Genomic DNA, 27,884 nt, shown 5'->3' with positions numbered 1-27,884 from the left:
TGTTATTATTAATTTGAAAAAAAACTGTGAGATTGTAATTCTCGACGCGAACACAGGTAGCTCCTGACAGCCAATCACGTGGCACGCCGTCGGTTCCGTGTTTGGAAGTGAAGCGACACCCTCAACTGTCACTGCTGCAGTTCAGTTTAGAAACACACCGACCAGGAAGTCTTAAAACACGATGTAACGTCTTCTCATGTTATTTTTGCAGGCTGCACGCACACAATGGTAGGCGACGGTTTTTTTTTTTTTTAAAAAGCTTAAGTTTACCTGAAGTTTGAAGTATTTTAAATCAACATGTTGCTGTCCCGTGGCTGTACTTTTGTGTGTAGGCTATTGTAAAAACGTGAATGCTGTTGAGTGGTGGGAAAACACAGCACACTAGATCACTTTAAATACTAGATATCTCTCAACTTATCTGACTAAGAATAATGATTTGCAGCTATATTTTATCCATTTACAACAGCCTTTGAATAAGGTTAATCAAGGCCTAACGAGTCTTCATGTCAGTATGAATCAGTTAGAAATTTAAAAAACATAAAATTTGCAGTAAATGTTTATCTGCAGAGCTGTGTTGCTCAATAACACCTGTTGCTGTTGAAACTGCTGGTTTCAGGCCGTTGCTTCCTGGCTTACAGACAAAAGGCTCACATCTCTTTTTTTCTGTTTGTCACACGCTGTCTCTTTGAAACCAGTTTTATAAGCTATTCAATATATCTTCAAAAATGTCCCTGCAGCCGTTCTGACGTCACATTTTTACGATACTAAAAATAGTTTCAAAAGTACGACTTGCTTTTACAAACGGAGGAACTTGAATAGCTTGTTCAGGACATTGAGTGATGGATGTATAATTAATGCCTGATGGCACCAAATCTGTCATAAGTAAGTAGAGTATTTGAAGTCTGCATCCTTCAGGATGTCCATTGCCAAACATAGAAACCTCAGAGCTTTTGTTGTCACTATAGCTGACAAATAAATGTAGGCAGTAAAAAGTACTATATTTCCATCTAAAATGTAGTGGAGTAAGTAACATAAAATGAAAATACTCCAGTAAACTACAAGTACCTTAAGATTTATTTTGTACAACACCACATAACTCAGTTGTAGGGGGGAAAGATGTGTAATCAATCACAACTGGATCAATAAACTGAACAAATGTAATGTCAAAGTGAAACCTGTCTTTATAGTAAAGAAATAATATCTGACATTATTATCTTCCTGTCAATTCTATTTCTAGTGACTTGTTTCAAAATGAGTAAAAGGAAAGCTAAAGGGATCAGTGACGTGACAGCTGTCAAGAGGCACAGAGTGACGGCTGATCTGAAGCATCAGAGACCTTCCTCCAGCAGAGGCACTCCCTCCTCCACAGTGAGTGCCCCCCCGACCCCCCCGTTCTCTGTTTTTACTAGCTCTTTAATGGGTTGTTCTCTGCATGTATCTCCAGGGAGATATCGGCCTCATTGAGAGCATCACTCTGAAGAACTTCATGTGTCACCATTGGCTCGGTCCGTTCCAGTTTGGGCCCAATGTGAATTTCATCGTCGGCAACAATGGAAGTAAGAACCGGATTTCTAAATGTCGTGTCATCTGCTTGTTGTCTTTGACTTGTGTGTTTAATACCTCCCAACCCACCCGGGTGACGGATGTATTCAGATGATCATCTACAAAACACAGTAAAGCAGATACTGCTGAGATTATTATTAAACAATTTACATAACAAGGAAACATATTTCCTCTCATTTCCTGTCATCTCTCTACTATCACTACCTAATAAAGGCATAAAAATGCTCCCAAAAATAAATGCAGATTACCATTATTGTTATTTGTTTTTTTGAATCCACTAACCAATCAACCAACTAATCGTTTCAGCTCTAATCCCACCTAATCAGGGCTGTCCTCTCTTAATAGATCATTAGAATAATCAGTGTCTGAATCAATCAGTTTTAGTCAATTTGTTGTTTTTATGAGCTTTTTGGGGGACATATTTGCTGTGTTACTTTAATTTCCACAGATAAGCTTTGTTTTTTAATAAACATTATATATTTAAAGATGCCTCTGCATAAATAAACTCAACTGTGGAGGAAAAGTTACACTGAAAAATCAATTAAAGCAGCTTAAAGGGTACTGGACCCTATTTTCATATCTTTATATGTCAAAGTCACTGATTGGGACAACAATTTCTGAAATTGTTCCAGTATTGAGGGAGAACGCTGCAGACTGGAGGCGCTAAACGCCTGCAATGTAATCATTTGGGGTAACTCCTCACCGTCAATGTTGGCATCCACTAAAAGTGCTTGTTTTAGCCACTGATAGGTTCAGACTGATTTATAAATGTTTGATGACATAGACAGGACCTTAGAGGGAAATAAAAAAATGTTCTTACCTTTCGCTTCCTCCGGTCTGTTTGTTATTGTGTCATGTGACTTGTTGTAGAAGACGACTGTGGAAACGTGAGTGAGAGCTGGAGAGAGGAGAGCTGGTGTTGTCAGAGTGTGTTGTGTTGAAGCACAGAAAGCGTAGCTTAGTATTATTTAAAAGATTTTCAATGTTTAGTTGATCTCAACAATGTGGATGTGACGCAAGGTTTCCTGGTCCTTTCCATAATGTTGTCAGAGACTTATAATAACAGTCTGAGCCTGTCAGTGGGAAAAACAAGCACTTTTAGTGGAGGTACATCGACGGATGGTGAGGAGTTGCCCCGAGCGAATGCATTACAGCCTGTTTAATATCTGCTGGCTGCAGCGTTCTCGCTAAATACTGGACCAATTATTTTTTTTAAATGGGTCTCTATTATTCAGTTAGACACAAAAACATGAGAAAATAGAATCCAGGTTGAAAAATACCAAAGTTACCCGTCGACATTTAGGGAAATATATAATTTAACCTAATTTGTTTATTCAAAGCAGACCTTACTGAGGATTTCTGTGGACAGGTGATTCCATTTGTAGTATTATGCAGTGATTCAATCCCTTGCCTTTGTTGTTTCCAATCTAAATCTCAGGTGGAAAAAGTGCAATCCTGACTGCTCTGATTGTGGGCCTCGGGGGAAAGGCCACTGTCACAAACAGAGGAATGTCTCTGAAGGATTTTGTGAAAACCAGTGAGAAGTAAGTCAGACTGCATAATGTCATTCCAAAGCATCCTTATCATGTTGATGTAAATACTGTAAATTGCTCCTAGATTACCACCACAGTATAATCTGCTCTCTAGCACTGCAGATATAACAGTGAAGCTGAGAAACAGAGGACCAGATGCTTTTAAACGGGACGTCTACGGCGACTGCATCTCCATCGAGCACCGGATCTCCAGTGATGGATGCCGCACCTGCAGACTGAAGAACAAGTCAGGTGACTTTTCCTGAGTTACAGATGATGTCCAAGTGTTATTTAACCTTCACTAAATGTCAGATAATCCAGACGCACATGGGAGTGACGACAAAGCACTTCAATCAGACCTTCACCCTTCCAACCTGTATACATTCTTTACTCTCCGTCAGGAATTTTCCTCTATAAACTCGCATGCGTGTGTTTCATAAGCATGACACTGTTTCACTGTTTTATACCATCTGTCCAAGTGGGAATTTAAAGGTAAGACGTATTTACCTTCACACTTGGACTGATGTTTCCCATGAGTTGTAAATGTCACTGAGTTATTTTGTAAGTAAAAGGAAGTTGAACTGCGCTTGACGCCAAACCATTTAGGAGAAGTTTTCATCCTGAGAAGTGTGTTTAACCAACCGCATGATCTCTGTTGGGGAGATGCTGGTGTGATCATGCTTCACTCTTCCTTTGTCAAGATTATTATGTGCATGTTTTTTTTTAGCCGATGAACAGATTCAGTTTACTTTTATAAAATGACTAAGAAACACATGAAATCATCACATTTAAGAAGCTGGAACCACTCATTGAAAAATTACTGAAACGATTATCTTGGGACGATTAATAGACTAATTGTTGCTGCTCGACAGTAACAGTGTTTACATTAAATTCAATTCTATTCCATTGTCTTTATGGCATGAAGGTTTTTTTTTGGAAAGCATCAAAATACAAAGTAACAATACTATTGATAAAAATATAAACACAACATGATTGTACATTCTCATCTCCTTTATAACAACAGAGGTTTGAACCACATTGATTGTCTTTTATCTTGAATTTCAGGACAACTTATCTCAAACAAGAAGGAGGAGCTGACCGCCATCTTGGACCACTTTAACATCCAGGTACTAACACTGTACAGCTCGTTTTAACACGGATATAGTTTTCTATTGTGAATTTCTATTTCTTATTTTCGAGTCTTGACTTTTGCAGTGCTTGTTTTTTATAAAATGTTATCTTAATATGTTTATTGTGACCATACTACAGAATCCCTTGAATGTGAAAACCCACAAATATGCAAACAAATAATTTCATACTTTCTTTTTTAACTGACAAATAATGATCCTTGAAGGCTTCAGCAGCACATTTGTTTTGTGTGTTCCAGTTGGATAACCCTGTGTCCATTCTCAACCAAGAAATGAGTAAACAGTTCCTGCATTCAAAAAGTGAATCCGACAAGTATAAGGTGCAAGAACGCCATCGTTAATTATGAGCTTCTAATTTTAAGATCACATCTGTAATGACAGTTAACATGATCGTATAAAGTTTTTATCTCCACATGTTTAGATGAATGTTTTGGACCTCTTTTCTGCTTTTTTTTTCGTTTGTAGTTCTTCATGAAAGCAACTCTGCTGGAACAAATGAAGAGAGATTACATCCACATCAAGCACACCAAAACAGTTACACGACAGCAGGTTGAGAGACAAGAGGAGGTATTGTATTCATGATTTAATATTTACTTGTATTATATTGTATAGCTTAACACGGGAGCTTCATGTGCTACTCTCTGGATACTAATACCATATAGGTGCACCTGTTTAAAAAGCATTAGATAGATTTATTTTGAAGATGTATCAAATAATAAGAATATAAAACAAGAATAACCAATATAATAAGCAGTAAACAATTCTTGATAAACTAAATAAATATTTGATGTTTGAAAAGTAGTAGGCAGAACACTTTAATTAAATAATAAACTTAAAGTGGATCACATATACACATAAGTAATCATCTTAATATAGAAATAAAAAATAACATCAACAGTTAGCATTACAGTCCCGAGAGAGAGAAAGGCTCCTTCCTAATACATGTTTCAAAAACATTTTCTAAACACTTTTTTCTTAAATTGATTTATAGTTGTTTACTTTCTTCATCTCAACCATTCCATAAAATTTGAAACGTGTTATATAGATGAAGTTTGCTTGCCTGCTGATAAGTTTGTCTATCAATAATTTAACGTGTACAGTATGTTATTTTTTGCCCATAGAAAACCTAATCATTTAAGATCTCGCACAATTTTTATGTTCAGTCTCTCAAGGTCCTGAAGCAAGAGTTTCTCCAGAAGAAAGAGAGGTATGAAAAGTGGCCGTCCTTCAGTGAGATGAAGATGGTTTTGGAGAATCTGAAGAAAGCGATGGCATGGTGTTTGGTAAGAGTTTACCCCTGTATATTACAAATGAATTTGAGTTACATCTTTCTTTTATTATATATATATATATATATATATATATATATATATATATATATATATATATATATATATATATATATATTTTAAATTCTGTCTCTTTTTCTCATCACTCTCAGGTCAGAGAGAAGGAGCAGCTTGTACAGCAGTTACAAGAGGACGTTGAAAAGGAAGCGAATAATCACAAACATCAGGACAACCTTCAGCTCTGTCAGGTGAGTCTTGAGTGTTCCCATTCTGTTGAATAAATACAAGTCTATTTAAAAACCCTATCTTCAAACTGTCACCACCATATAAACCAGCTGTCCTCACCCACTGACGTGTTTACAGAAGTCCTCCACTGAAAGAAAACCAACTTCCAACTTGGACATAATTGATTTTTAAAAGATACGTCTGCTCTTTTTCTTATCTTTCACACAGTCTAAGGTCACACAAGTAGAGAAGACGCTTCACTGCATCAAAAGCAGGGTTGACAGCATGAGACAGGAACAGGAGTCTCTATCTGAAGACAGTCTGAGGTTGAAAGAGCAAGTGAAGGTTGTCGGCAAAGCTCACAAGGAACAGGAGGTACGGATTGGGAAATACGATGATGTATCAAATGTACAACATTTATATTGGTTCAAGTGATATCATTTTTTTCCCTCATAGCTTGTTTTTTTCCGAGCTCTGAACAAACTCAAACAGTCAGAGAAGGAGCAAAACCTTCTTCAGGAAAGAATAATTAGGGCAAAAACAAGGTAGGGGAGTAGAACGGTGAAAATTACATATTTGCTTTAATACAAATGCATGTATTTAAATTAAATGTTATCCCTTCTCGCTTTATTTTAGTGTAAGCCTTGACAATGATGGAGACATGGATTATACAAAACAGCAGAAGAAAATATCCAGTCTGAAGGAGCAGCTTGCAGAGCTTGAAACAAAGTGCTCAAAGCTGAATCAGGAGATCAAGAACAAACATCAGGCACTTTTCACAGGAAGGGAAGAGCGGGACAAGCTGAGGTACAAGACGTGATATTTGCTTTGTGGTACAATTTGAGTGAGAGCCCAGTTTATCTGCAGTCCAGTGAAATATTCCCCGGTCTGTTCACGTTGATTAGATTGGAGGAGAGAAACATCCAGGTTGTGTACGAGTCCAAACTGAGGAGGAAAAATCAGATCCTCGCCAGTCGATCAAACAAACTGAAGCGGTTTGGAGATCAGATACCCGACCTGCTGGGTTCCATCGCTGAGGCGAACACCACAGGACGCTTTCTCAAGAGACCTGTTGGTCCAATAGGTCTGAATTCTGTTGGCTTGACTTATTTGGATAGTTGGACATTTCGGAAAATACGCTTATTTCCTTTCTTGCTGAGCGTTAGATGAAATGATCAATATCACTCGTATATCTGTCTGTTAAATATGATGGAAGAACCAGTAGGCCGTTAGCTTAGCATAAAGACTAGAAACAGGGGGAAACAGCTAGCATGGCTCCCTCTAAAGTTAACAAAATCTGCCTACCAGCACCTCTAAACTTATTTATATTAATTAATATATATAATCATATTGATTGACAGTCGATCTCCTCATCTAACTCCTGTCAAGTCAGCTAATAAAATGTATTCCCCAAAAATTTCCATTTGCTATATTATCTGTAAAAGTATCGTTCTGTCCTGCTGTCTTTTTAAGAATTGGCACACAGATGATTTACTCTGTTTCTACACTTCAAGTGAAGCAGTAAATTCAGTTAAATTGTACATACTGTAGTTGACAGTCTGTGTTTGCTCTCAGGGGCGTGCATCAGTTTGAAGGATCCCATGTTGGCCGTTGCAGTGGAGTGCTGTCTGCGGAGCTTCATGAAAGCTTTCTGCTGTGACAACTACAAGGACGAGGCGGTCCTCCAGGAGATGATGTGTCGCTACTATCCAAAGGGCAACAGGCCGCAGATCATCGTCAGCCCTTTCTCTGAAAAAGTTTACAACATTCATGGACGGTCAGCAGCAGCAGCAGCAGCATTTCAGATTTATTGACTTTTATCTGGACACATTTTACATTTTGTTTTCCTTCTCTGCTGTTTTGTAGGAAAGCACATCATCCAGAGTATTCATCTGTGCTGGACATAATCACAGCAACAAGCCCGGTCATCATCAACTGCCTGATTGATATGAGGGGGATAGAGTCAATTCTCATTATCAAAGTTAGTGTGTGCACTCATGCCTGTTAATGCCGATTGTTGCACAAAGTATCTGACCTGTGACCTTTTGTGTTGAATCAAAGGAAAAAGACAAAGCGCGGAGGGTCATGCAGCAAGGCCGGCCTCCTAAAAACTGCCGTGAAGCCTTCACTGCTGAGGGAGATCAGGTGTTTTCAAACCGTTATTACACCTCCGAGTTCAGCATGGCCAAGTATCTCGGCGGGGATCTCGAGACTGAAATAAGGTAACTGTGTAAAAAAAAATGTTACAAAAATGATAATAATATTTAATGATAGTTTGAGGGAAGGAAAAGTCCAACCTGAAACACCAGTTGAAGCCAGCTGCTGGCAGTGAACTGGATTGTAAGAACAGATTCTGGTAAACAGCCGTTCTTCATCCCGTCAAAATGAATAGACAGTGATGTAATTTACCCAAGTACTGCACTTGTACTACTTGAGTTTTCATGGAACTTTACACTTCTATTCCACCACATCTCAGTGGCAAACATTTTACTTTTGACTCCTTTACATTTGTCAGCTTGAGTTACTTTTCAAATGACAGACTTTCATCCCCTTCCTGTCCAATGAAAACCATGTATCTCCAGATGTGTTTCATTTAAATATTTCTGATGAACTGCAGGATGAAGTGTTCCTTTATGTGTTTAGAAAATTCCCTACTTCTTAAACTAAATAAACTATTCCTAAACCATCTTGGATCAGCTGAAAACAGGATTGTTTTTCGGAGCTGATGAAAGGGGGACTTTTTTAGAGATACGTTGTTCTCACAGGACAGCGACGCTACAAATTTATGATGATCTTAAAGAATGTGATGCATTGCTGCAGATAAAAATGCCCAAAAGTGTCTTAAACATCTTCAGCAGTGAAATGCAACATACACATTATTGCAGCGGTAATAATTATCCTAAAATATCATATATAATAGTAAAACACTGACAGGGTACATTTTACTGCACCATTAGTAGTTTTAAGCTATTGAACTTTCCCTTTAATTTTGAAATAAGTTTTGTTTAAAGACCAGTTTGACATTTGAGGAATGTCAAAGTGGAGGTTGAGGACTTTTTTTTTTTACCTGCGTTTTGTTGGCTTGACTTCCTTTCTGCTTTATAAAAGCAATTATTTTGTACTTAAAGGAATAATTTGATGTTCTGGAAAAAACACAAATTTGCTTTCTTGCTGAGATGAGAAGTTTTATACCATACTTGTGTCTGTTCAGTTAATATGAGGCAGCTAAATAGCTTAGCTTAGCATCAGGGCTGGAAATAGGGGGAAACTTCCAGTCTTTATGCTAAGCTAAGCCCACTAATCTAGCTTCATGTTTAACATACAGACATGAGAGTGGTATTGATCTCACACATATTTACCACAGTAACAAACTATTCCCTTAAATTAAAAAACACTGTGATATTGTCGACATTATTTTATGTACAATTTACTACATATCCATTACCCAATGCTGCATTTATGCCATTTGGTGCTTTCACTTAGTAAAATAAATACTCTCTTTCCATACAGTATCTCTACTCTTATGTCAAATGGGAATATGTTCAGCTTGGCTGCCCAGCAGAGTTTGTTTGTTTGTCTTGTGTTTTCAAAAGAGGTGTTTTCATTCCACCTCTTGTTTTCTCCAATGTGGTAAATTTATGACTGTGCGGAGTTGTGATGTGAGATAAAAATCGATGCTTCCTGTCACAGTATGTTGGAGTCAGACCTGGAGAATCAAAAGGCTCAGCTGTCCAGGTTTCAGCTCCACGTGACCTCTGTGACCGAGGACATCATGAGCATAGAGAGCAATCTGAACAACACCATCATGACCCTGAAGAAGACTCTGGTCAGTGATGAGCACCAGAACCTGGTTTAACTTAACAGTCGTGCTGTTTGCTTAACATTTTCATTATTCTCCTGTTGATGCTGTTCTCTCTGCTTCTTTTTGTTCTCTTCGTGAGAGAAAGATTGATTCTAAAGATGCTGTGCTTGATTGATCTACGTTTATGAAGGTTAAATTAAAAGTAATTTCAGTTTTATTTTACATTTTTAATGCAGGTCTCTGTGAATCAAGTCAAGGCATCAATAACTGAGCTGGAGACTGCTGGCGAGGAGCACATCGATGACATCAGCTCCTTGGTGATCATTTTGGTTTAATTTGTACCAACCCTTCTCAAAACAGACATAAATCTTTCCACGTGTAAATCTAATGTTTTAACGTACATCTTGCAGGAAGAAGTCGCCCAAGAGAACCGACAGAAGATCGAGGCAGAAAAGCAGACTGTTTGTGAGGCGAAGACGGAGCTCGACAAGCATCAGAGAACAGCAGAGGACACAGAGTCCAAGTACTCTGCTGTTAGAGAACGGATTGATCAGCTTTCTGAGGACACAGAGGCGTTAAAGGTGCAGTAGATCTTTGTTGTATCACTTTGTTTAGAGGCTAAAAATAGTTACAGAAATCAAAAGATGCTGCAGACTCGTTTTCTGTAGTTTTGATGTTACTTCTGTCCTCTGATTTTAAATACATTTGAATTGGGGAGGCTTTTTATTTGACAACGCTATTTTTCTTCTTAAAGGATTTAAGTGTGTCAAACTGTCCTCAAGAAGAGGTGATAGTGAAGTTGACTATTATTGTTTATTGACCCAAAGGATGAGCAGTTGAAGCTGGATGCTGACTGTGCAAAACATGAACAAACCCTTAAGATTTTGGAAACCAAACTGAAGGCTCATGATGACAACATCCAAGCTATGAACATTGACCTCGCTGAAAGAGAAGAAGAGTTACAGGTAACAAGAGCTGCACTAAATTTGTTCAACACATTACATTTAACTGTTTTATTTACCTCATGCATGTATTGGAGGCTTTTTAGCTACAGTACGTTCTACAGATTAAGCCCAGTCTTAAACTACACAGACAGCTAGCAGTTAGTAAACTGAACCAAAGAGAGGATTTACTGCCTCCAGAGTAATTCAGAGTTGTCAGAATGTCACCAGACCTCACATCTGATGATAGGAATATGTAGCCAAAGCCACCGAGATCAGCCCCGAGCGGCAGCAGGTGACCGGCACCACCAGGAGCATCGACATCGAAATCACTCGGCTGAAGAAGAAAATCAAGGTGTTCGAGAGCAACTATGGCGAGCAGGAGCAGGTGGTCAGGTGAGAAACAACAGGCTTTTTATAAACAGTGGTGTTTTAGCTTTAGACAAAAAGATATATTTACTTTTTACTGCACACAGTAAAAATGCTGCACTACAAATAACTCATTCATTGAAAATGTTACGTAAGTACACATGTGTCATCAGGAAAATGTACTTAAAGTATAAAAACTAAAAGTACTCTATTACTAATACTGGTGCATCAATGTGTAAGCAGCATTTTACTGTTGGTCAACGTTTAATTTGATATACTGTCCATCACATTTTGAGTTCATCATATTATGTAAAATATTAATTTGTAACGTAACTAGCTAACAAACTAGCTAACAAGCTAGAAATCGTTAGATAATTTACTGTTTGTAGACTTTTTAGTTGTTTGTAGTTGGATAAAGAGTTAGATGAGCCTTCTAGCTTCCCAGAGATTTCTTCTGCCACTGACACTTTTTTCTACTTTATACTTCAATCCAATCTGCCCGTTGGCCATCACTAACTGGCCTCGTTTAACACACTGCATACTGCATAAAATAGGCTATGTCGTTTTCTGCCCTCGTTAGGGAGTACGCTGAGGCCCTCGCTCTCTACAGAGAGAAAACCAACCAAATGAGAGATCTGCGGAGGTTCATCGATCAACTCGATAACATTATGTCGGACAGGCAGGACAGATACAAGACAATGCGTAGGTAAATAACGATCTACTGAGTTTGAAAACAATCCAGAAATACACGATTACAGTGTTTAACTGGCAGTGGAAAGTCCTGATTATTTCTTCTTCCTAAAGGTCGCTCTCTGTCAGATGTAAGTTATACTTCAATAACTTTCTGATAAAAATGAACTGCTGTGGCTCTATGGTTTTTGATCACAACAATGAAACACTCTCAATCTCGGTACGTCAATTTCTATGTTTTTTTTTGTTTGTTTGTGATAAATTACTCAAAGGTTGTTCCTGTGTTTGTTTTACGGTTGTTGTGTTTTTTACAATAATGGAAATAGAATTACTGAGCTTTTTAAGTAGTAGAGTCATATAAAATCACATCATATGGAAGAAAAAAAGTGCGTTCATCACAAAAGACACTTAAGGTAATGGTTTAAAGTAAGATGGGGAATCCTGGTGACCATGCAGTGGAGACATATCTGGTTCAAGTGCACATATCATCCCTTGTCTCTCTTGTGTTATTTCCTGTCTCTACTCATAAGTGCCCCCAAAATGTATTGAGCAAAAAGCTGGAACCTATAACATGTAGACATTTTTTGTAACTTATGGAAAAGAATTAACACTTAATACAAGTACTACACAAACCTGTTGTGGCACACGTAAAGGTGAAGCCTCCGGGCAGAGAGGACGATGGTGTGAGCGACATGAGGTCGCTGTCTGGGGGTGAACGCTCCTTCTCCACCGTTTGCTTTATGCTCTCACTGTGGGAGATCACCGAATCGCCCTTCAGATGCCTCGATGAGTTCGACGTCTACATGGTGAGCGCACAGAATCATCAGAAACGCACACGTTTCTTTAAAAAAATATGCATCGACGTTTGGTTTCACTCACTTTGATTAACTCTTTCATAGGATATGCACAATCGCAGAATCTCTCTGGATCTCCTCCTGGAGCTGTCAGAGCGGCAGCACCTTCGACAGTTCATCTTCATCACTCCCCTCACCACCAGGTGGCGCTCTTCTTAATAATTGCCTCGGTTTACATGCTGTCCTTTCCATTAACTGAACCTTTTCGTTTTGCATAACTTTCACTTTGTTTCCTATATGGAGACTTAAGTGTGCCAACAGATCAATTATAGATTTTTTTTATTGTGGCTCATAGTAATAAATTGTAATATATATTTCTTTTTTCAGCATTTAAATAGAAATTGGAAAATATAAAATTAATAAGCTGATTATGAATGTAGTAAGTTTCGATGCCAATTTTCTGCCTTTAAATTGTGTCTTTTTATCTTTATAAATTATTATTAAATGTTTGTAGAAATATATTATTTAAAAAAAAATGTATTAGTTATTTCCCAGTAGATTCAGTTGCATCATTTAAATAGAAAATGATTTAATGATTTAAATAATAATGTTTTAATCACATGGTGCCACCAGGCAGCTGCCATATTGTTCTGCGAACTTGGGCATTTCCTGTTGTACTTCTATGCTTTAACAAATACTTTATTCACTGTGTATCAATAATGTTTGATGACTAATGAAATGATAACCGTGGTTTGTTATCTTTCAGCAATCTGCCCAAAACCAGCCTCATCAAAATCCACCAGCTTCAGGATCCTGAAAGAGTTCGTAGTGAAACGATGGATGAAGATGTTTGAACTGAGCTCCAGTGTCAGAAACATTAAAAGACATGAGGATGAATGTCCATGTGCACGGTCGATGTGTATTTCAGTATTGCTTTATGTGTTCGGAAGTTGTAAATGTAATTGGTTTGTTTTTTGTGATAAATTCTTGAATGTGTCATGTCATTCCTGTTATGCAGCCTATCAAATTAATGAAGAACGTTTGAGTATTTTGTATAACCCTTGTGTGTATCCCAAAAAAAGTCAGTTAAGTTAAAAAAAGCATTTTTAATGTGTATTATTCTGTACTTATGTGATGAATTATAGTTTAATCTTTAATTTAAGCTATTTGTTATAAATATTAGACACATTCTGAAGAAAACACGAGGAAGTGCTTCATGGGGACAGAAGTGTTGCTGCATCACAGGAATGACCCTTTTATTAAATTTAGTAATTGTGTTATTACAATATGTTTTCCCTTTAATGTTTTATTGATTTGATATTTATTGTTTTTTCACTCTGAAGGCTGTCACAAACTCTGAGGACTCAGATTTGGTGTGTTTGGGTGTAAAGATCAGTACTGCCTCTAGGGGCCGCTAGCAAGATTCTCACTCTTTATATTACTGTTCTTAGTATTTATCATTCATTATAACATTTTGGGCATCTCAATAACATATTAATTTCAGTTATGAGTGGAAGTTTTTTTTAAATGTTACTCTGAAAATGTTTTAATGATATTTTGTGTAGTTTTACCTCAGGAGTCAGTGTTAATGTTTATAATAAATTTGCTCCTATAGAGTCGATCATATTTGGGCTCTGTGACATAAACATGTGCACCACTCATATAGCAGTTGTTTACTGTAACTGCTGTGATAATCATAGCCATTGTTACAACAAAATTTTGGATTATCCAGACACCTTTGTATCTGTCATTCTTTTTTTCATGCATATACCATTCACGCCTTTCATCCACATCAACACAGACATTCAACGCAGTCTTAAAGTCTGCAGCAGCATGGTCCTCATTTTCCCGTGAATTACACCTGCTAGACCTTGTCTTTTGAAAAAGCCTGGTGACGGTTTATTCATTTTAATCACTACAGAATTAATTTTGGGTGCAACACATGCCACATGTATAAAAGAATACAGTCACTTGTATTATGATTTTTCCATATTTGATGTAAACATTTACGAGACAAATAATCTTGACATAGTGACTGAAATGTATAAATAATATAGACTTTAATAATGTGAGGGTTGGTTTCAGTTATGTTAGAGACAGAACAGTGAAAAGCTTTTGCAACCTCCACTACTGTAAGTGGACTACAAGCAGACACTCCGTCCATGCTTGCATAGCCTAGAAATGTTGAAGTAAAACTGTTGAAAGAGAATTTCTGCAATAACTTGAACTCACATCGTCATCCGGTTGCCGTCTCACACTGAAACACTCTTTCAAAAGCTTTATCAAGCGCCTCTCTCTTGAGGGTCCTGCATCTTTAATGATTGTTGCAAACGGAATAGAAGATGAGACCTTTCAATAAAAAGTTTCAACTTACAAAAAAGTTGTATAAGTAGGAATGCAGTGTGTCCAGTAAACATATAAGAGGCTTTTTGTCCCCCCTTTTTCTATTTTTTGCTGCATTGGAAGTGGAGCCCCTCTCACAGGGTCCCCAGCCCAGAGAGAGAGAGCTCCTAGCAACAAGTTCAAAAGCTGAGACTGTACTCATTTTGCAGTGCTCTTCCTTTCTGTAAACATGTTGATATGTACTGAGTTAAGTAGTTTTAGTCTAAATCAAATAAGCAGCCTGGAAGAGAAGCCAATTTTGAATCTTTGTCGGGAATAATGCATGAGTACTGTGCCTAATGACAGCCTAAATTTTGGCCTTTCTTCTAAATTCAGTGACAGCAGTACAATAAAATAATAAAAGGAAAGCTGCTCCATAAATGTAGTTCTGCTCATCCCAGATGTCACTGAAGCAAAACATAATACAATGTTAATGTGAAAGCTCTTCCTCGGAGATTAGCCCACAACTGCAATCCAAATATCGTCAAAGAAAAAACTCAAGTGTCACACATACACGTGTATCAACTGGAGGGAATCATGCTCCCACATTACTGGAGGTGAACTAATGGTTTGATGAGTCACACACTGTACATCCCATGCAACAATACTAAATGAAGTCCATAGGGTTTCTCTTTTATAACCACCTAAAGATGCAAAAGGTAAGAGATTATATTTTTCTGACAAGTAATATATGCATGCAAAGAACCTACTCTTCTTGGTTCCATCGTGTGAAAACATCTGGAACAGACAGGAGCCTCTCTATTCTTCAAGAGCTCAACAAGTCTGGATAGTAGAGACAGTTACAATTATCATAGGAGTTATTGTTTTGTTACTATTATGTTAAGCGTACAGTAGTAGCAGCAGTGAACACTGGGGATCCTAAATACTGCAGGAACATAATTGAATGCAGTGCTCCACTGATTTACAAGCTAAGGTTGAATGAGAATGTATAGGGTTACTGTGCACAAATCACATTGGCATGTTTTGAAATAGAAATGTATGATATCGTATAGCTATATTCAAAATTATTCAGCATTTGACATTCTCATGCATACAACCACAAGAAGCGAGTCCATTGAAAAATCGTCCAAGCATTGTTGTTTGTTTTTTTTTCCTGTGGAAATGGCAGAGAACCTAATGAGACATTAAAACATGTGCTGCTGTCCAGAGTGTGTGGGTTACTGACGGGGAGAGGAGCGAGCAGGGAGGCTCACTTCTGCATGTCACACTGCAGCAGGAGCACGATGGACGGGTCGCTCTTCGCAGCCTCTTTGAACTCGTCCAACGAGATCTGGTCGTCGTTGTTCTTATCCATTTTGCCGAAGATCTTGTCCACCCTCTGCTGTGGTGTCAAACCATCCTCGTTCATCTTCATCATGATCACAGTGCCCACCATTTTGTAGATAGCCTGTGAGTGAGGGAGGCGCAGTGAGAAATTAGAGTGTAGAGTGTTGGTTCTTATGTAATCCAGTGAAGCCTACATTTGTTCATCAGTGATTCCAAACCAGGGCTACTTGTACCATGGGGTGTACTTTTGCACTTCAAGCTCAACTAAATAACTAAACTAAACTAACACATAGCATTTCTGATTTATTTAGAAAATATATTTTAATATATTTCACATATTTCTGTCAGGAAAACTGGATTACAAATTGTTAATAAATAAATATCTAATTATTACACTAGTAATAATAGCTTTAGCTGCCAACCTGAATCAGTTGTCACACAACACTGAGTGTTGCAATGGGTGAATGGAAATTCGCAAACAAGCAGAAAAGTTGAAATAGTGAGCTAAACGTAACAAACAGTTGAAATAGCTAAATGTAAAGGATAAATGGTTTAAATGTCCAGCTTTTGCCAGTCAAAGTGGTGGTAGTTTGAATGATAACAGGACCAAACCATTTAACAGGTGCTAAGCATTAATATAGCAGCAATGCAGATATGGATTAATGGCGTCCCGAGCAGAGAACAAAGTCACTCTACCTCTGTGTGTGTTGTAAGCAGAGCTTCTCTGTGCTTTGTTGACATAGCTGGGCCGGGCCACGCATGCTTTTAATGCATGTTAATACAACCAACAACATCACCACTGAAGCGTACCGCCCACCCCCCAGTTTTCCCTCAAGTAAACACTGTTAGATCTGTCAGCACTGTTGCCGTTGTTTGCACTGTTAGCTGATAGCCACCGGCTCAGCCGTCGCCATGTTGAAACCCGTTTGGAGACAATAGATATGCTCTGTATTTTGAATTTAGCACCTTTAACATTGACAATTCAATTTTATAAAGAATAATTGTGACATTAAACACTTGAATGCAATTAATAGTGTTGAATACCATCTAATTCATTCATAAAAACATATTTTGAACATGACAGATGGGGCCAATAAAGTTTATCTTTTGTATCTTGTTGAGTTTATCTAATAGGGTTGAAAACGCACTGATATAGAAGCACACACCACATGTATCACTACAGGAATTGTCAATATACTCCAATATCACTGCGACATATCAGTTTTACTATACTGATTGTGCTTCCAGAAGTAGCACGGTGTAACTCAATACAACTGCATTTCTGTCGTTATGAAACTGCCTCTGCACTCAAAGCGTTGCAGGTGTGCAGGAGACAACAAAAAAAACAAAAACAGGGCCAGTCCCCTGATGAGCGAGGGCTTAATGACTCGATAATCCCTCACCTCGATTATCTCCAGCATCTCCACTCTGGTGATTTTGCCATCACCATCCAGGTCATACATGTTGAAGGCCCAGTTGAGTTTCTGCTCAAAGCTGCCACGGGATGTGATGGACAGAGCGCAGATGAACTCTCGGAAATCAATGGTCCCGTCTCCGTTTTTATCAAAGGTTCTGAAGGCGTGCTGTGCAAACTTTGATGCGTCGCCATAAGGGAAGAACTGCAAATGTGGGAGAGATGTGTGTTGAATAATTCAAGCAGGGCTTTAAAAAGACTTACTCGCAGTAGTTTGATGATGGGAAATAGCCATGACATGATTACATGTTCAGACAGATGATAAAGGAGAGAGGCAGTGGTTCACACAAACCTTGACATAGAGCTGCTGGAACTCATCCAGATTCAGCCTGCCAGTGGGGCAGTCTTTCAGGAAGCCTTTGTACCACTGCTTCAGCTCGTGTTCATTAAACTCTGTGTTCTTCACCAGATCCTCCATCACCTCGGGAGTCAGCTTGCTGTTCTGCTTTCCCATGGTTCCTGTGGTGCAAGAACACGTGAATAATGCATTTATTTATGCCTGAATGATGGCAGTAGGAACATCCCGAGCGCACATAGAAAACTACCTTTTTTTATTTCCACTTCAAACACAGGCACAGAGAGTAAATGTGTGTGTGTATTTTGGGGGGTTTGGAGAAGGCAGCAAATATTTCCCTGGTGCTCTTGTTCTATTCCTGTCCCACCCCCCCCCCCCCCCCCCCCCCCACCCCAGCCTGCTTGTGCCGGTCTGTGGCCCGTGTAGCACTGACCTGGATCATCACTGTCAGAGCTGATCCAGTTCATTAAATGTTCGATCGCTGCTATCAAGTTTCCACTGCAAACGCTGTCCTATAACCCGACAATGACAACAAAGCCTGTGCTTGGTTGTAAGAGGGGCACTGCTGCAGCAAATCCAGAGACCTGAGGGAGGACAGCGTGCAGGAGAACTATAGGCCTGCTGTAATCTGGATCAGTGGGGAATGTATTGTATAATCCAGTGGTCTGTATATAATATAGTGTTTAAGCCAGTTGTGGGCAATCTGCAGACCAATCAACCGGGATTATCCACTCTGAAGGGCCTCAGTAAAAAAATCATGACAACTTGAGCAACCACACTAGAGCAGACCGTCAGAAGCCCCAGATGCATTAAATATTGACTCATGATGTGGCAAATGACATAAAGTGGCCAAGAGTGCGTCAATTCCTAATACATAATTCACGAAATGAAACAGCAGAATTATATTTGCACATCGGAGCGCAGGCCTTTCGTGGGAGCCTCCACCACTTGAGACCAACATATGGTCCACATATCTCTGCAGCAGCGGCAGGCTGGACGGCCCCTCCACCCGACAGCACTGCATTGGCTCGGGCCTTCCACAACAAACAGCAGAAATGTGCGCTGCAGCCGAAATCAGTGCAAACCACAGCCTTTAATGTGCACCCGCTGCGTGTCACATAACCAACACTGACGAGCACGATTGGTATTTATAGGAACCGATCTTGGGTTTAACGTGTATAATGGGCTGCAGTGAATGACCTTGAGGACAAAGATTTTTTGTGGGAAGATGACAAAACGAAATTGTTTCACGGAGCGTTGAGCGCAGAAAACCGTCGAGTAACTGCGGCGTTTTAGGGAAACATCCGCCGCATATCGCACAGGCCACAGGTATGAATGACTTGTTCTGCCCAAACAGAGGCCAAACAGATGCTGTTTTATTTCACGCTTTGGGAAATGACATCTGAGTTAATGCTATTAAAGCTAACAGCCTCCTGTGAGGGCAGAGAGGGAGATGCTGCTGCTGCATTCCGATGGAAACGACGCAGTGACAGTATTTTCAGATTAGATCCCACCGTCCTGCTCCTAATGATATCTGTGCACGCGCATCGGGGCGAAAAACATGTGAACATTTCATAACCAAACAGACCTATTTTTAACACGCAAGACAGCTCCCTCGGTGCCACCGCAGAGCCGCATTAGAGGCGCATAAAAGCCAATTAATTGCGCAAATCTTGATGTCATTTTTTCCATAATTCGTCAAATGATCCCTCCCTGTCTTATTTCTGATTGTTTCCAGGCAAGACGCAGTGGCTTTTCTTTTAAGGGATGCGCAGGTGCCCGTGTTCCAGCCGTCTGTGCTCGATTCCATTCATTCAAACACAAGGAAAATATGAAACGCAATGCGTGACATATTAACACAAACCATTCACCGTTTGCCGCATCTATAATCTGAAAATCTAACACAAGACATGTACATCTGCAGGCAATCACTTCTTACCTTATTACAGCCTTGATTCTCTATAAGAATAAATCTGCTCTGGCTTCTGCAAAGTACAGAAACCCCCTTTCCGATGAAAACGTTTGCCCAAAAGGTGGATTATGTTCAACACCGCTCGCCTCCTTAAATGACAAACACCCGCTAATGAAATTTCTGGATTTTCCCGACGTTATTCCAGATGAGGCGCAGCAGGGACCGATCCCACGCCAGTCTGTGGTTATGCGACTACAGGAGCGCGGCGTCACCCGTGTGCATCACAGCCTGATCATAAGTTCACTGTTGCTCTGCTGCTCGCTTTGGCTTCAGCTGGATCCTGTCACGTTATAACCGGATCCTTCATCGTGATGAGGATGAGCAGCCTGAAATTTCATCAGCAGGAAATAATTTTTTTTTTGGGAGGGGGGGGGGTTTGGCCCCTGATCAAATAATCCATGGTTACTAATCAGGAATTTAATTCATTAAAGTAAAGAATCATTAAACCTAAGGGTGAAATATTTTAGTCATATTGTCATTAATCGTGTGTAATAATAATGATAATTATGGAATTTAATTACTAAAAAAAACAAACCTGGATAACCAACCAGGGGCCCCTCCATGTTCACATGTGTGCAGGGCCATGACTCCGCCTCTATATACTCACCCCTTATAAGGGGTGAGCATGATTTTGACAACACACCAAATGTCCAGTTTGTCAATTTATCAATTTCAATTTATAACATGTTATTCATACTGTTAACAGCAGGCCTACAATGATCTGTACATTTTGGCTAATTTCCCAGCGGTCTAAAAAGTCTTAAAAAGATTTATCATAAATCAAATATGTTTAATTACGTAGCCTGCTACTCACAGAGCTTCACACAAACTGGAGTATCTCGTGGATGGAAGCAGTCGTCAGGCAACCAGCGGAAACTCCAGGAAGTCACTGCTCCAGGCTAAGAAATAGTCCAGTACGTAAACCCCTGGTAGAACAACAACTTGTTGTTTTTACATTTCAGTTTTCGTACGGATTAAACAAACTAAATATAATATGTTTATTAGAGCTTTAGAGGTGCTCCCTTTGGACAGAGCCAGGCTAGCAGTTTCCCCCTGTTTTCAGTCTGTATGCTAAGCTAACCTGTACGTTTTAGCGTCATATTTAGCAGACAAACTTGAGAGTGGTTCCATCTTCTCATCTAACTCTAAGCAAGGACATAGATAAGCTTTTTTTCTCCAAATGTTGAACTATTAGCTTTATTATCTCTGTTGATGTTGCACTTAGCTATATGTTGCATATTCCTAAACTATTTTTTTAATGTTATACAGGAAACCTGGGGTCATGTAATATACAGAGATGGTCAATCACAGCAGCTAATTTTTGCCCTGTGGCTCCAGCGCATATTGATCCAGACATAAAATCACACCATATATTACTAGTCATTTAAGTCCAAACCAGACGCCCCACATATTTTCATGCAAAGGGCCTCTAATTAGATCTGCATTGGTCCACAGGCCTCTAAAGGTTTGCTGTTAGCTGTGACTTTGACCAGAATTCTATAAGATATAATGTGGGTGCTAATGATGCTAATATACAGTGAGTAAAACAGTACAGAAGTGAATCTGTTCCTGATTTATGAGGACCCCTTGAGAGGCTATTAAGGTCCCTTGGAGGACACCAGTTTGGGAGCCACAGATTTAGGTCACCTTTGTTAAACCATGTCTGTTGAAGCGCAGATGAAGCTCCCAGCTAAAATAATTCTCAGACGTGTGGACCCACATCCAATTCTGGATCCATTTGAATTTAGGTAAAAACAAGAGATAACCTCCATCACAGCTGCATCCTGTCGGGTCAGAATAGTGAGAGTAGAGTGGGAGAGAAAAAAAAAAGTCTCAAGCAAATCTCTGATTATATGATTTCTTAATTTAATGGTCACAGTACAGTATACACATATGATTTCCTTTACATCTCACAAACACAAAAGCAAACAGTTAAATACATAGATAACTTTAGCACCAGCATAGAGTACTGATCCGCTCAGCGTTCTCTAAAACTCTTATTCATAGTGATTTTCAAAATAAAACACCTCAGCTTGATCTCACTAGGCATGGCTTACATGTAATATCTTTACAGCAGCATTCACTTAAAAAGGTTAATTGATTAAAAAAGGATGCATACTGTACACCAAAAGTGGCATACAAAAGCAATACTATATTATATACCCATTTACATGGCCATTTAGGTTTAATCAGTGTAACATTTAAGTTTTTGTTGTGTTTTGACAGCTTCCTTATCAACACTGATGATTGATAAAAACATATGCATTAAAAAAAGCGTTCTTATGAGTATACACGAAGAGCCTATGGAGATAATTGGCATGTAACAATCTTGCATATTGAAACATAAATATATCACATTCACAATGCTCTCATTTTTATTTATATATACTACTAAGAGAGCTACTGTCTTTCTACTGTTTGTAGGCTATGCTTTGTTTAAGTTAAAGTGTTTTTTAAATATTAAAACTATAATAAAAAAGAATCCAATGGGAACATTACTTTTTTTGTTACACAGTAATGTGAAAAAGTTGTATCAAAATGATTTTCTCTCAATCAAAAAGCAATGTAGTATTTAATGCACTGTTTCTCACAGATATAGATATGTTGTCAGCGTGGTAAATATGAGATCCTATAGTGAGATTTTATATATATATATATATATATATATATATGTGTGTGTGTGTGTGTGTGTGAAGGTTTATGAGACAAACCCGTTCTTACACTAGCCTTCTTTTACTGATTACAATATGTTAACGTGTATGAAGGATCCATTCCACAATCTCGTCTGAATCTGTTTTTAGTTTAAAATCTGTGCCAAAAGTAGAGTAAGTAAATAAGAGAAGAGAGGGGTGAGTATGTCATTATCACTACATGACATCATGAAAATCTTCAGCAAAATGTACCAAGAGGGTCCAACCGTGGACCTCACGTCTGGAGAACCCAGGTCTGCGTGTCAATGGGTAGAGAGAAGGGTTTCCAGTATTTCCTTTAGTGGTATATGTCCCTCTTTTATCCAACCAGATTTGAACAGTTTCTCTGCTCAAGACTTTAAAGCAGCTCAATTATTATTATATTTGTAATAATAACAATGTATCAGTGAATGTAAAAAAGAGAATTATCACCTGAATCTGCAGCTCCTCTCTGCTTTACAGAGCTCTACAGCGGGTAATTTCTTGGCTGTCTGGTCCAACTTTTATTATTTTGGGTGATTCCCACTAATCTCATAGCATCATTTTCCAGAACAGCAGGCAGCTGCTTTCTGAGAAAGCTCTAAAGACCAGTACAGTACCTGCTCAGCACCAAACAGCAGATACAAACAAGACAACTAGCTGGTGAACATCTTGGACCATTTAGCAGCTATGGAGCCAGATATTTCCCTCTGGAGTTGGTGGAGACCAAAACAGAGTTGCTGCATTGCTGTTGGTGTGTATATGAGCACCTATTGGCTAAAAGTTAGCCATATCAACTTAAAAGGTGATGATATGTCTATGTTGTTTTCACAACTTGTTTCCGCTGCCCTCAAGTGTAAAACAAAAAACTCAGTTATTGCAGGATTAAGGAGTGCTAATTTAAGGTGAAAAACTAGCTAAATCACATTTTTTATAGTGTGTTAGCTCTGAAAGAAATACTAAATTACCTAAAACAGCAACCTGGTTGATGTTACATAAACTGCAGGTTGGAGAAGTTAATATTTACTCTACTTATACTCTACAATATTCCTACTTTTATCACAATCTGCTAATGTTAAAATGCTTATGTTGGCTACAAACGTCTTCATAAAAGACTGAAGATGAAGTTATATTTGCGCAGTAATACCTGAATGTGTCACTCTTTGTGTTGCTTTCTTGGATTTATAGCATATTTTTCACACATAAGTTAGTGTTGCCCTCTCATTCTGAGCAAAAAGAAGTTAAATTATCTGTAAAAGTAGCAACCCATTTCCTTTTATCTTTTCACAGCAGAAAAGGCAATGATGCATCTCACTCTCGGGGATCCTACTCTCTTCCCATTCTCTCACAGACCTGGAGACTGTTGTCAAATGTATTGTTGGATTCAACGAAGGGAAATATATAGTTGAAGGTTTTCAGAACTTAGTCTGCTTTAGTTTGTCGATGTGGTAGCAAAGCTTCAAGGCCGGCCCCAGCTTCAGTCCGAGGTACTTCATGATCATGTCGCTCTTTAGGAGTAACAAAGCGTTTCCATCGATCTCCTGAGGGAAGCAGGAACAAGAAGTTTGTGTGGCGACCAGACAGGGTGATTTTCACTGGACGTTCATTAAATCAGCAGTGAAACAAGTCATCCTGACAAGAACACAATGGAAAACAAACTTACGTGTTTCCTAAAGACGTCTGAATGGGGGCCGAGAGCCTGGGGGTCCGCATCCCTGATGAACCAAACAACATCTTCTACAGACCAGGTGGTTGGGTCCTTATTGGGTGGAGGTTTGGACTCCTGGGACTCTGAAGCTGCATTATAACCTCCTGGAAAAACAAAGGAAAGAAATGAAGCTCTACTTCCTTACCTCAGAGAAATAAACACAGAAGGAATCTTGGTTTTGTCTTTCCATGACTTCTCACCTGTCCTGTTGCTCTCTGGGAACGTGCTCGGGCTGGTGGACGACTGCCTGCACATGTTCATGGAGGCCGAGCCGTTGGAGAACTGCTGCGACGAACGAAACCCGTAGGAAGACTTTGGCGAGTAGGACGAGCTTATGGAGCTGAAAGCCGAATCGCCCGGGTCCACGGAGTAGCGTTTGCCGTCAGACTGGTCTAAATGGTAGTCCTCGGCCATAGACGTTTCAGCTATACAAGATAAGAGTCAGAATGAACTCAAAGAATTGGTTTGTATCAGCATAGCAGCTTCTTTGAGAAAGATTTAGAAGTACCATCTGACTGGTAGGAGCCGCCGCTGTGTTGGGTTATGGGCTGGTCGCTGAAGAGGTTTTCACAGTGCAAGCTGCGGCAGAGCTTCTTCAGAAAACGGAGCACATAGTCGATGCTGTTCACCACGGGGAGGCTGAGAAGGTGCTGCTTCCCATCGAATGTGGCTGGAGGAGCAAAACAGGGGGAACCACTTGAAACAACATCCCAGTTTGGATGCACAAAGTATGGTAATTAAGCTACTTTACTAATGCATGTTTTTTATACTCAGTGCAACCTCAGGTAAAGAAGTGGGGAAAAAAAGTTATTGAACAAATAGAAAGCAACACCTGAGGGAGGTCTTTGTACAACACCTGATATTTTTTCTCCCCCGTAGCCTTGTGTGAGGAGAGTGAACACTGTTTTTTGCAGGAAGGCGCTGTCGATGCAGCCTTGCACGGCCTGCTGCAGCACCACAGAGGGCCTGTCGGGTCCGAAGTGATCGGGAAGCTGCTGGATCTTCTTCCTGTCCAGGTTGGGGCCCGTGTTGGCCTGCTTGTTGATGTAGATACAGACTGATGCATGGGGAACACAGGTGGAGACAGTTTTGGGTGGAGAAGGGATGGAGAAGAGATACCTAAATTATGATGTGTCTTTTAAGCAAATCAGGACTGGATCTTAAAGACAAAAATGATGTTGCATGATGTTTAGAGTGTTTTACCTGTAAGCACCTGGGGCGTGGCAGAGTGGGGGATGGTGGCGGCATCCTGAGGAATGGAGCTCATATCGGGCTCAGGGGTGCTGCTGGGTGGAGAGATAGCCAACGGTGTCATCACCATCCTGGGTTTGAGCTGCAGAAGAAGAAGTTATTGCATTGTTTATTTCAGGCATATCATTTATTTACTAAATCTTGCAAGGAGGGGGGTGGTGGAATAATCAGGCCACCAAATCTACATGAAACTGTAGATTTTATGCTACAAATTATTATTTTGTTTGTGTGTTTCATGGATAAAACAGAGATATTTACAATAACAACTTCCCCTTTGGTCATAAAAATATTTCCATATCATTTGACTACAGTAGAATAAAGCCTCACAGATGTTAAGTCTCTCTCTCTGTTTCACTGGGGTCCCACAAAATGTGAAGAGCATGGAGCCGGTGTGTCTGTGTCTTCTCTGTACACATGCATTTTTAAACACACTGCATCCACACACACACACACACACACACACACACACACACACACACACACACACACACACACACACACTCATACACCACAGCTCATCCCCCCCAGTTCCCCCCTCATGTGACTGACCTTGAAGCCCGGCTTTCTCCCCCTCTTCTTTGGCACTTTGAGTGGAGGGAGCGACTCGGGGTAACGATTTGGAAAATCCATCTTGGCGACATTGCGGAGCGGGGGTCTCCCTCTCTTCCTGCCCGGTATCTTTCCCGACTGGCTGGGGAGGAAGGAGGGAGCCACTGCAGCTGATTGCATTTCACTGTTGTTGCCGTCTGATTTCTGTGCCGTTGCTGCAGGTACACTCATTTGGAGCTGGAGACAAAGGAAACAACCATTGAGCTCAAGCTATAGAAATGCAAAGAAACATGCACCACCCTTGCACAGTAATCCTCCTCCTCAGCAACTATACATTAGAGAGCAGCATTAGCATCATTCTAGTGCAGACACAGAAGGAGCAGAATGGCTTGTGAACAACAGCAACATCTAAATACTAAGAGACTGCAGAATACTCAGCTGTGCTATGCGGTTAGAGGAGCAGCATTCAGCAGAGCACCATAATAAGGAAACAACACAAAAGGCAGCCATGCATGAGCTGTGGAGGAAACAGCACCTCCATCCTGCTCTGATAACACACTAATAAATCTGAGAGAGGAGGGGGGTGTCTATTACCTGCTGTCTTCTATTGTGAAAGCCCAAGAGCCAAGCCCTTTTTGTCTTAAATCCCAGGAGCCTAAAGGTGACTTTAAAGCTAAATCCCTAACAATGAAGGGAAAGCCATCCTGCTCTTGCTGTATGTGGCTTTTTCCTCGTCTCCTTTTTGGTTAACACAGTGCTGCTGCTGCTGCTGCTGCTCGGCACACAGGCTGCAGACATCTCATTAGACTAATGCATTCAGCAGTGGCAGAGGGAGGGGGAAATTGACTTCACCATGGCTACCCAGCCATGAATTACCATTACGATGACAGCTTCCACCCTAATCTTTAAAAAAAAGAAAGAAGAAGAAGAAGCAGCGAGAAAATAAACATGTGGCACATCTCCTATGCAGCAAGAATGAACGAACGGCGGTTCATACCTCCAAAAATGTCTATTATTTTAAGCAGATTGTTCAAAAGGATACAGCATGTAAACAAACAATAACCGGTCAGCAGGCACTCACCATCCAAAAACAGATGTGGAGTGATGTCCTGAGCACGGATCTCAAAGCAAGGTAGAGTCCACTGTAATACTGTATGTATAGTATGTGTGTTTGAGTGTGTACAACAGAGACAGACAGACAGAGAGTGACAGTGTGTGTGCTTGTGTGTGTGTGTGTGCGTGTGTGTGTGTGTGTGTGTGTGTGTGTGTGTCTGTGTGCATTAAAGAGAGACAGAGAGAGAGAGAGAGAGAGAGAGAGAGAGAAGGGCTCCTCTGTTGTCATGGCAACAAGCCTGTAAGCCCCTGTAACACCCTGCCGGTTGTCTGCCATGTTTTTTTATTTTTTGGTCTTCTCAGTGCTGTGGAGGTATAATTAGACTGAGGACAGAGTTTCTACTGTTTTTTTTGTATTTTATTGAGAATATTCTAATGCTATTTTCTGCATTGGGATTTAATTTGTCAAATATTAGTGCAGCAATATATTTAGAGCTTCAACTGTAATCAATCAAGACAATAGTAATATGCAACTGTTTTAATCATTTAATGATTATTTTTTTACTTTTTTTAAGCATAAATACCAAATATTTGACTCCCAAATGTAAAGAGTTGATGCTGATCTTTGTCATAGGTGATAGGTTATTAAATATATATACAAGACATCTGAGGACATGAACCTTGAGCTATTTTCTCACTATTTTCTATGGAAAATGATTCATCAAGAAAATAATCAGCATAATCACTAAGGAAAAAATATATAGTTTGTTGTGTCCTCTAGATATATTATTCAAACTGGAGATAAAAAATATGAGAGCTGAAACTATTTGTAGATTCATTAATTATTCAATTTGACTTTCATCAGCAACAATGTTAAAGTCATTTTTTAAA

The 27,884-nt window shown here is 39.6% G+C and overlaps 3 protein-coding genes across 5 annotated transcripts; 1 reads left to right on the top strand and 2 right to left on the bottom strand.

The window, feature by feature from the left end:
- The first annotated feature begins 140 nt into the window (after window positions 1–140).
- Window positions 141–14,086, top strand: smc6 (structural maintenance of chromosomes 6). The gene is made up of 27 exons (XM_068721584.1): window positions 141–228; window positions 1,238–1,368; window positions 1,445–1,556; window positions 3,002–3,107; window positions 3,211–3,347; window positions 4,161–4,222; window positions 4,483–4,563; window positions 4,709–4,810; window positions 5,407–5,526; window positions 5,685–5,780; window positions 5,986–6,132; window positions 6,214–6,302; window positions 6,394–6,564; window positions 6,663–6,841; window positions 7,333–7,534; window positions 7,624–7,738; window positions 7,819–7,979; window positions 9,448–9,583; window positions 9,796–9,876; window positions 9,970–10,140; window positions 10,387–10,524; window positions 10,751–10,896; window positions 11,450–11,575; window positions 11,674–11,779; window positions 12,213–12,365; window positions 12,459–12,556; window positions 13,120–14,086. The coding sequence occupies exons 2-27, from the start codon at window positions 1,252–1,254 to the stop codon at window positions 13,205–13,207; spliced, it is 3,240 nt and encodes a 1,079-aa protein (XP_068577685.1). The 5' UTR covers window positions 141–228; window positions 1,238–1,251; the 3' UTR covers window positions 13,208–14,086.
- A 303-nt stretch (window positions 14,087–14,389) lies between these two features.
- Window positions 14,390–20,080, bottom strand: LOC137880296 (visinin-like protein 1). Its single transcript, XM_068721591.1, has 4 exons — window positions 19,731–20,080; window positions 17,789–17,955; window positions 17,426–17,641; window positions 14,390–16,143 (listed from the first exon to the last, which is right to left on the bottom strand). The coding sequence occupies exons 2-4, from the start codon at window positions 17,948–17,950 to the stop codon at window positions 15,946–15,948; spliced, it is 576 nt and encodes a 191-aa protein (XP_068577692.1). The 5' UTR covers window positions 17,951–17,955; window positions 19,731–20,080; the 3' UTR covers window positions 14,390–15,945.
- A 1,560-nt stretch (window positions 20,081–21,640) lies between these two features.
- LOC137880295 (sex comb on midleg-like protein 4) lies at window positions 21,641–27,182 on the bottom strand. Of its 3 annotated transcripts, none has more exons than XM_068721588.1 (8): window positions 27,022–27,182; window positions 25,941–26,177; window positions 25,344–25,473; window positions 24,997–25,197; window positions 24,649–24,810; window positions 24,341–24,565; window positions 24,096–24,244; window positions 21,641–23,973 (listed from the first exon to the last, which is right to left on the bottom strand). In XM_068721588.1, the coding sequence occupies exons 1-8, from the start codon at window positions 27,022–27,024 to the stop codon at window positions 23,848–23,850; spliced, it is 1,233 nt and encodes a 410-aa protein (XP_068577689.1). In that variant the 5' UTR covers window positions 27,025–27,182; the 3' UTR covers window positions 21,641–23,847. The 3 variants fall into 3 exon arrangements, with proteins under 3 accessions (XP_068577689.1, XP_068577691.1, XP_068577690.1); XM_068721590.1 differs by having other exon boundaries at window positions 26,938–27,025; XM_068721589.1 differs by lacking the exon at window positions 27,022–27,182 and adding an exon at window positions 26,535–26,731.
- Between the last annotated feature and the right edge of the window lie 702 nt (window positions 27,183–27,884).

Source organism: Cebidichthys violaceus, unplaced genomic scaffold (assembly GCF_023349555.1).
Source record: "Cebidichthys violaceus isolate CVI_PGR_0920_01 unplaced genomic scaffold, fCebVio1.0.p SCAF_28, whole genome shotgun sequence".
NCBI classification, from domain to species: Eukaryota; Metazoa; Chordata; class Actinopteri; order Perciformes; family Stichaeidae; genus Cebidichthys; species Cebidichthys violaceus.
The sequence above is the reverse complement of the archived record's forward strand: the minus strand, read 5'-3'. Positions and strand labels throughout refer to the sequence as shown.

What these genes read in the sequence shown, in the direction of transcription:
- LOC137880296 (XM_068721591.1), bottom strand. Translation starts at nt 17,950, where the DNA reads ATGGGAAAGCAGAACAGCAAGCTGACTCCCGAGGTGATGGAGGATCTG. An exon ending in TCCAGCAGCTCTATGTCAAG is followed by an intron (nt 17,642 to 17,788) that starts GTTTGTGTGAAC and finishes CCACATTTGCAG; the next exon opens with TTCTTCCCTTATGGCGACGC. An exon ending in AGATGCTGGAGATAATCGAG is followed by an intron (nt 16,144 to 17,425) that starts GTGAGGGATTAT and finishes CCTCACTCACAG; the next exon opens with GCTATCTACAAAATGGTGGG.
- smc6 (XM_068721584.1), top strand. Translation starts at nt 1,252, where the DNA reads ATGAGTAAAAGGAAAGCTAAAGGGATCAGTGACGTGACAGCTGTCAAG. An exon ending in GATCTCGAGACTGAAATAAG is followed by an intron (nt 7,980 to 9,447) that starts GTAACTGTGTAA and finishes TTCCTGTCACAG; the next exon opens with TATGTTGGAGTCAGACCTGG. An exon ending in ATGAAACACTCTCAATCTCG is followed by an intron (nt 11,780 to 12,212) that starts GTACGTCAATTT and finishes GCACACGTAAAG; the next exon opens with GTGAAGCCTCCGGGCAGAGA.
- LOC137880295 (XM_068721588.1), bottom strand. An exon ending in GGAGAAAGCCGGGCTTCAAG is followed by an intron (nt 25,474 to 25,940) that starts GTCAGTCACATG and finishes CTTCTTCTGCAG; the next exon opens with CTCAAACCCAGGATGGTGAT. An exon ending in CGGCTCCTACCAGTCAGATG is followed by an intron (nt 24,566 to 24,648) that starts GTACTTCTAAAT and finishes TATCTTGTATAG; the next exon opens with CTGAAACGTCTATGGCCGAG.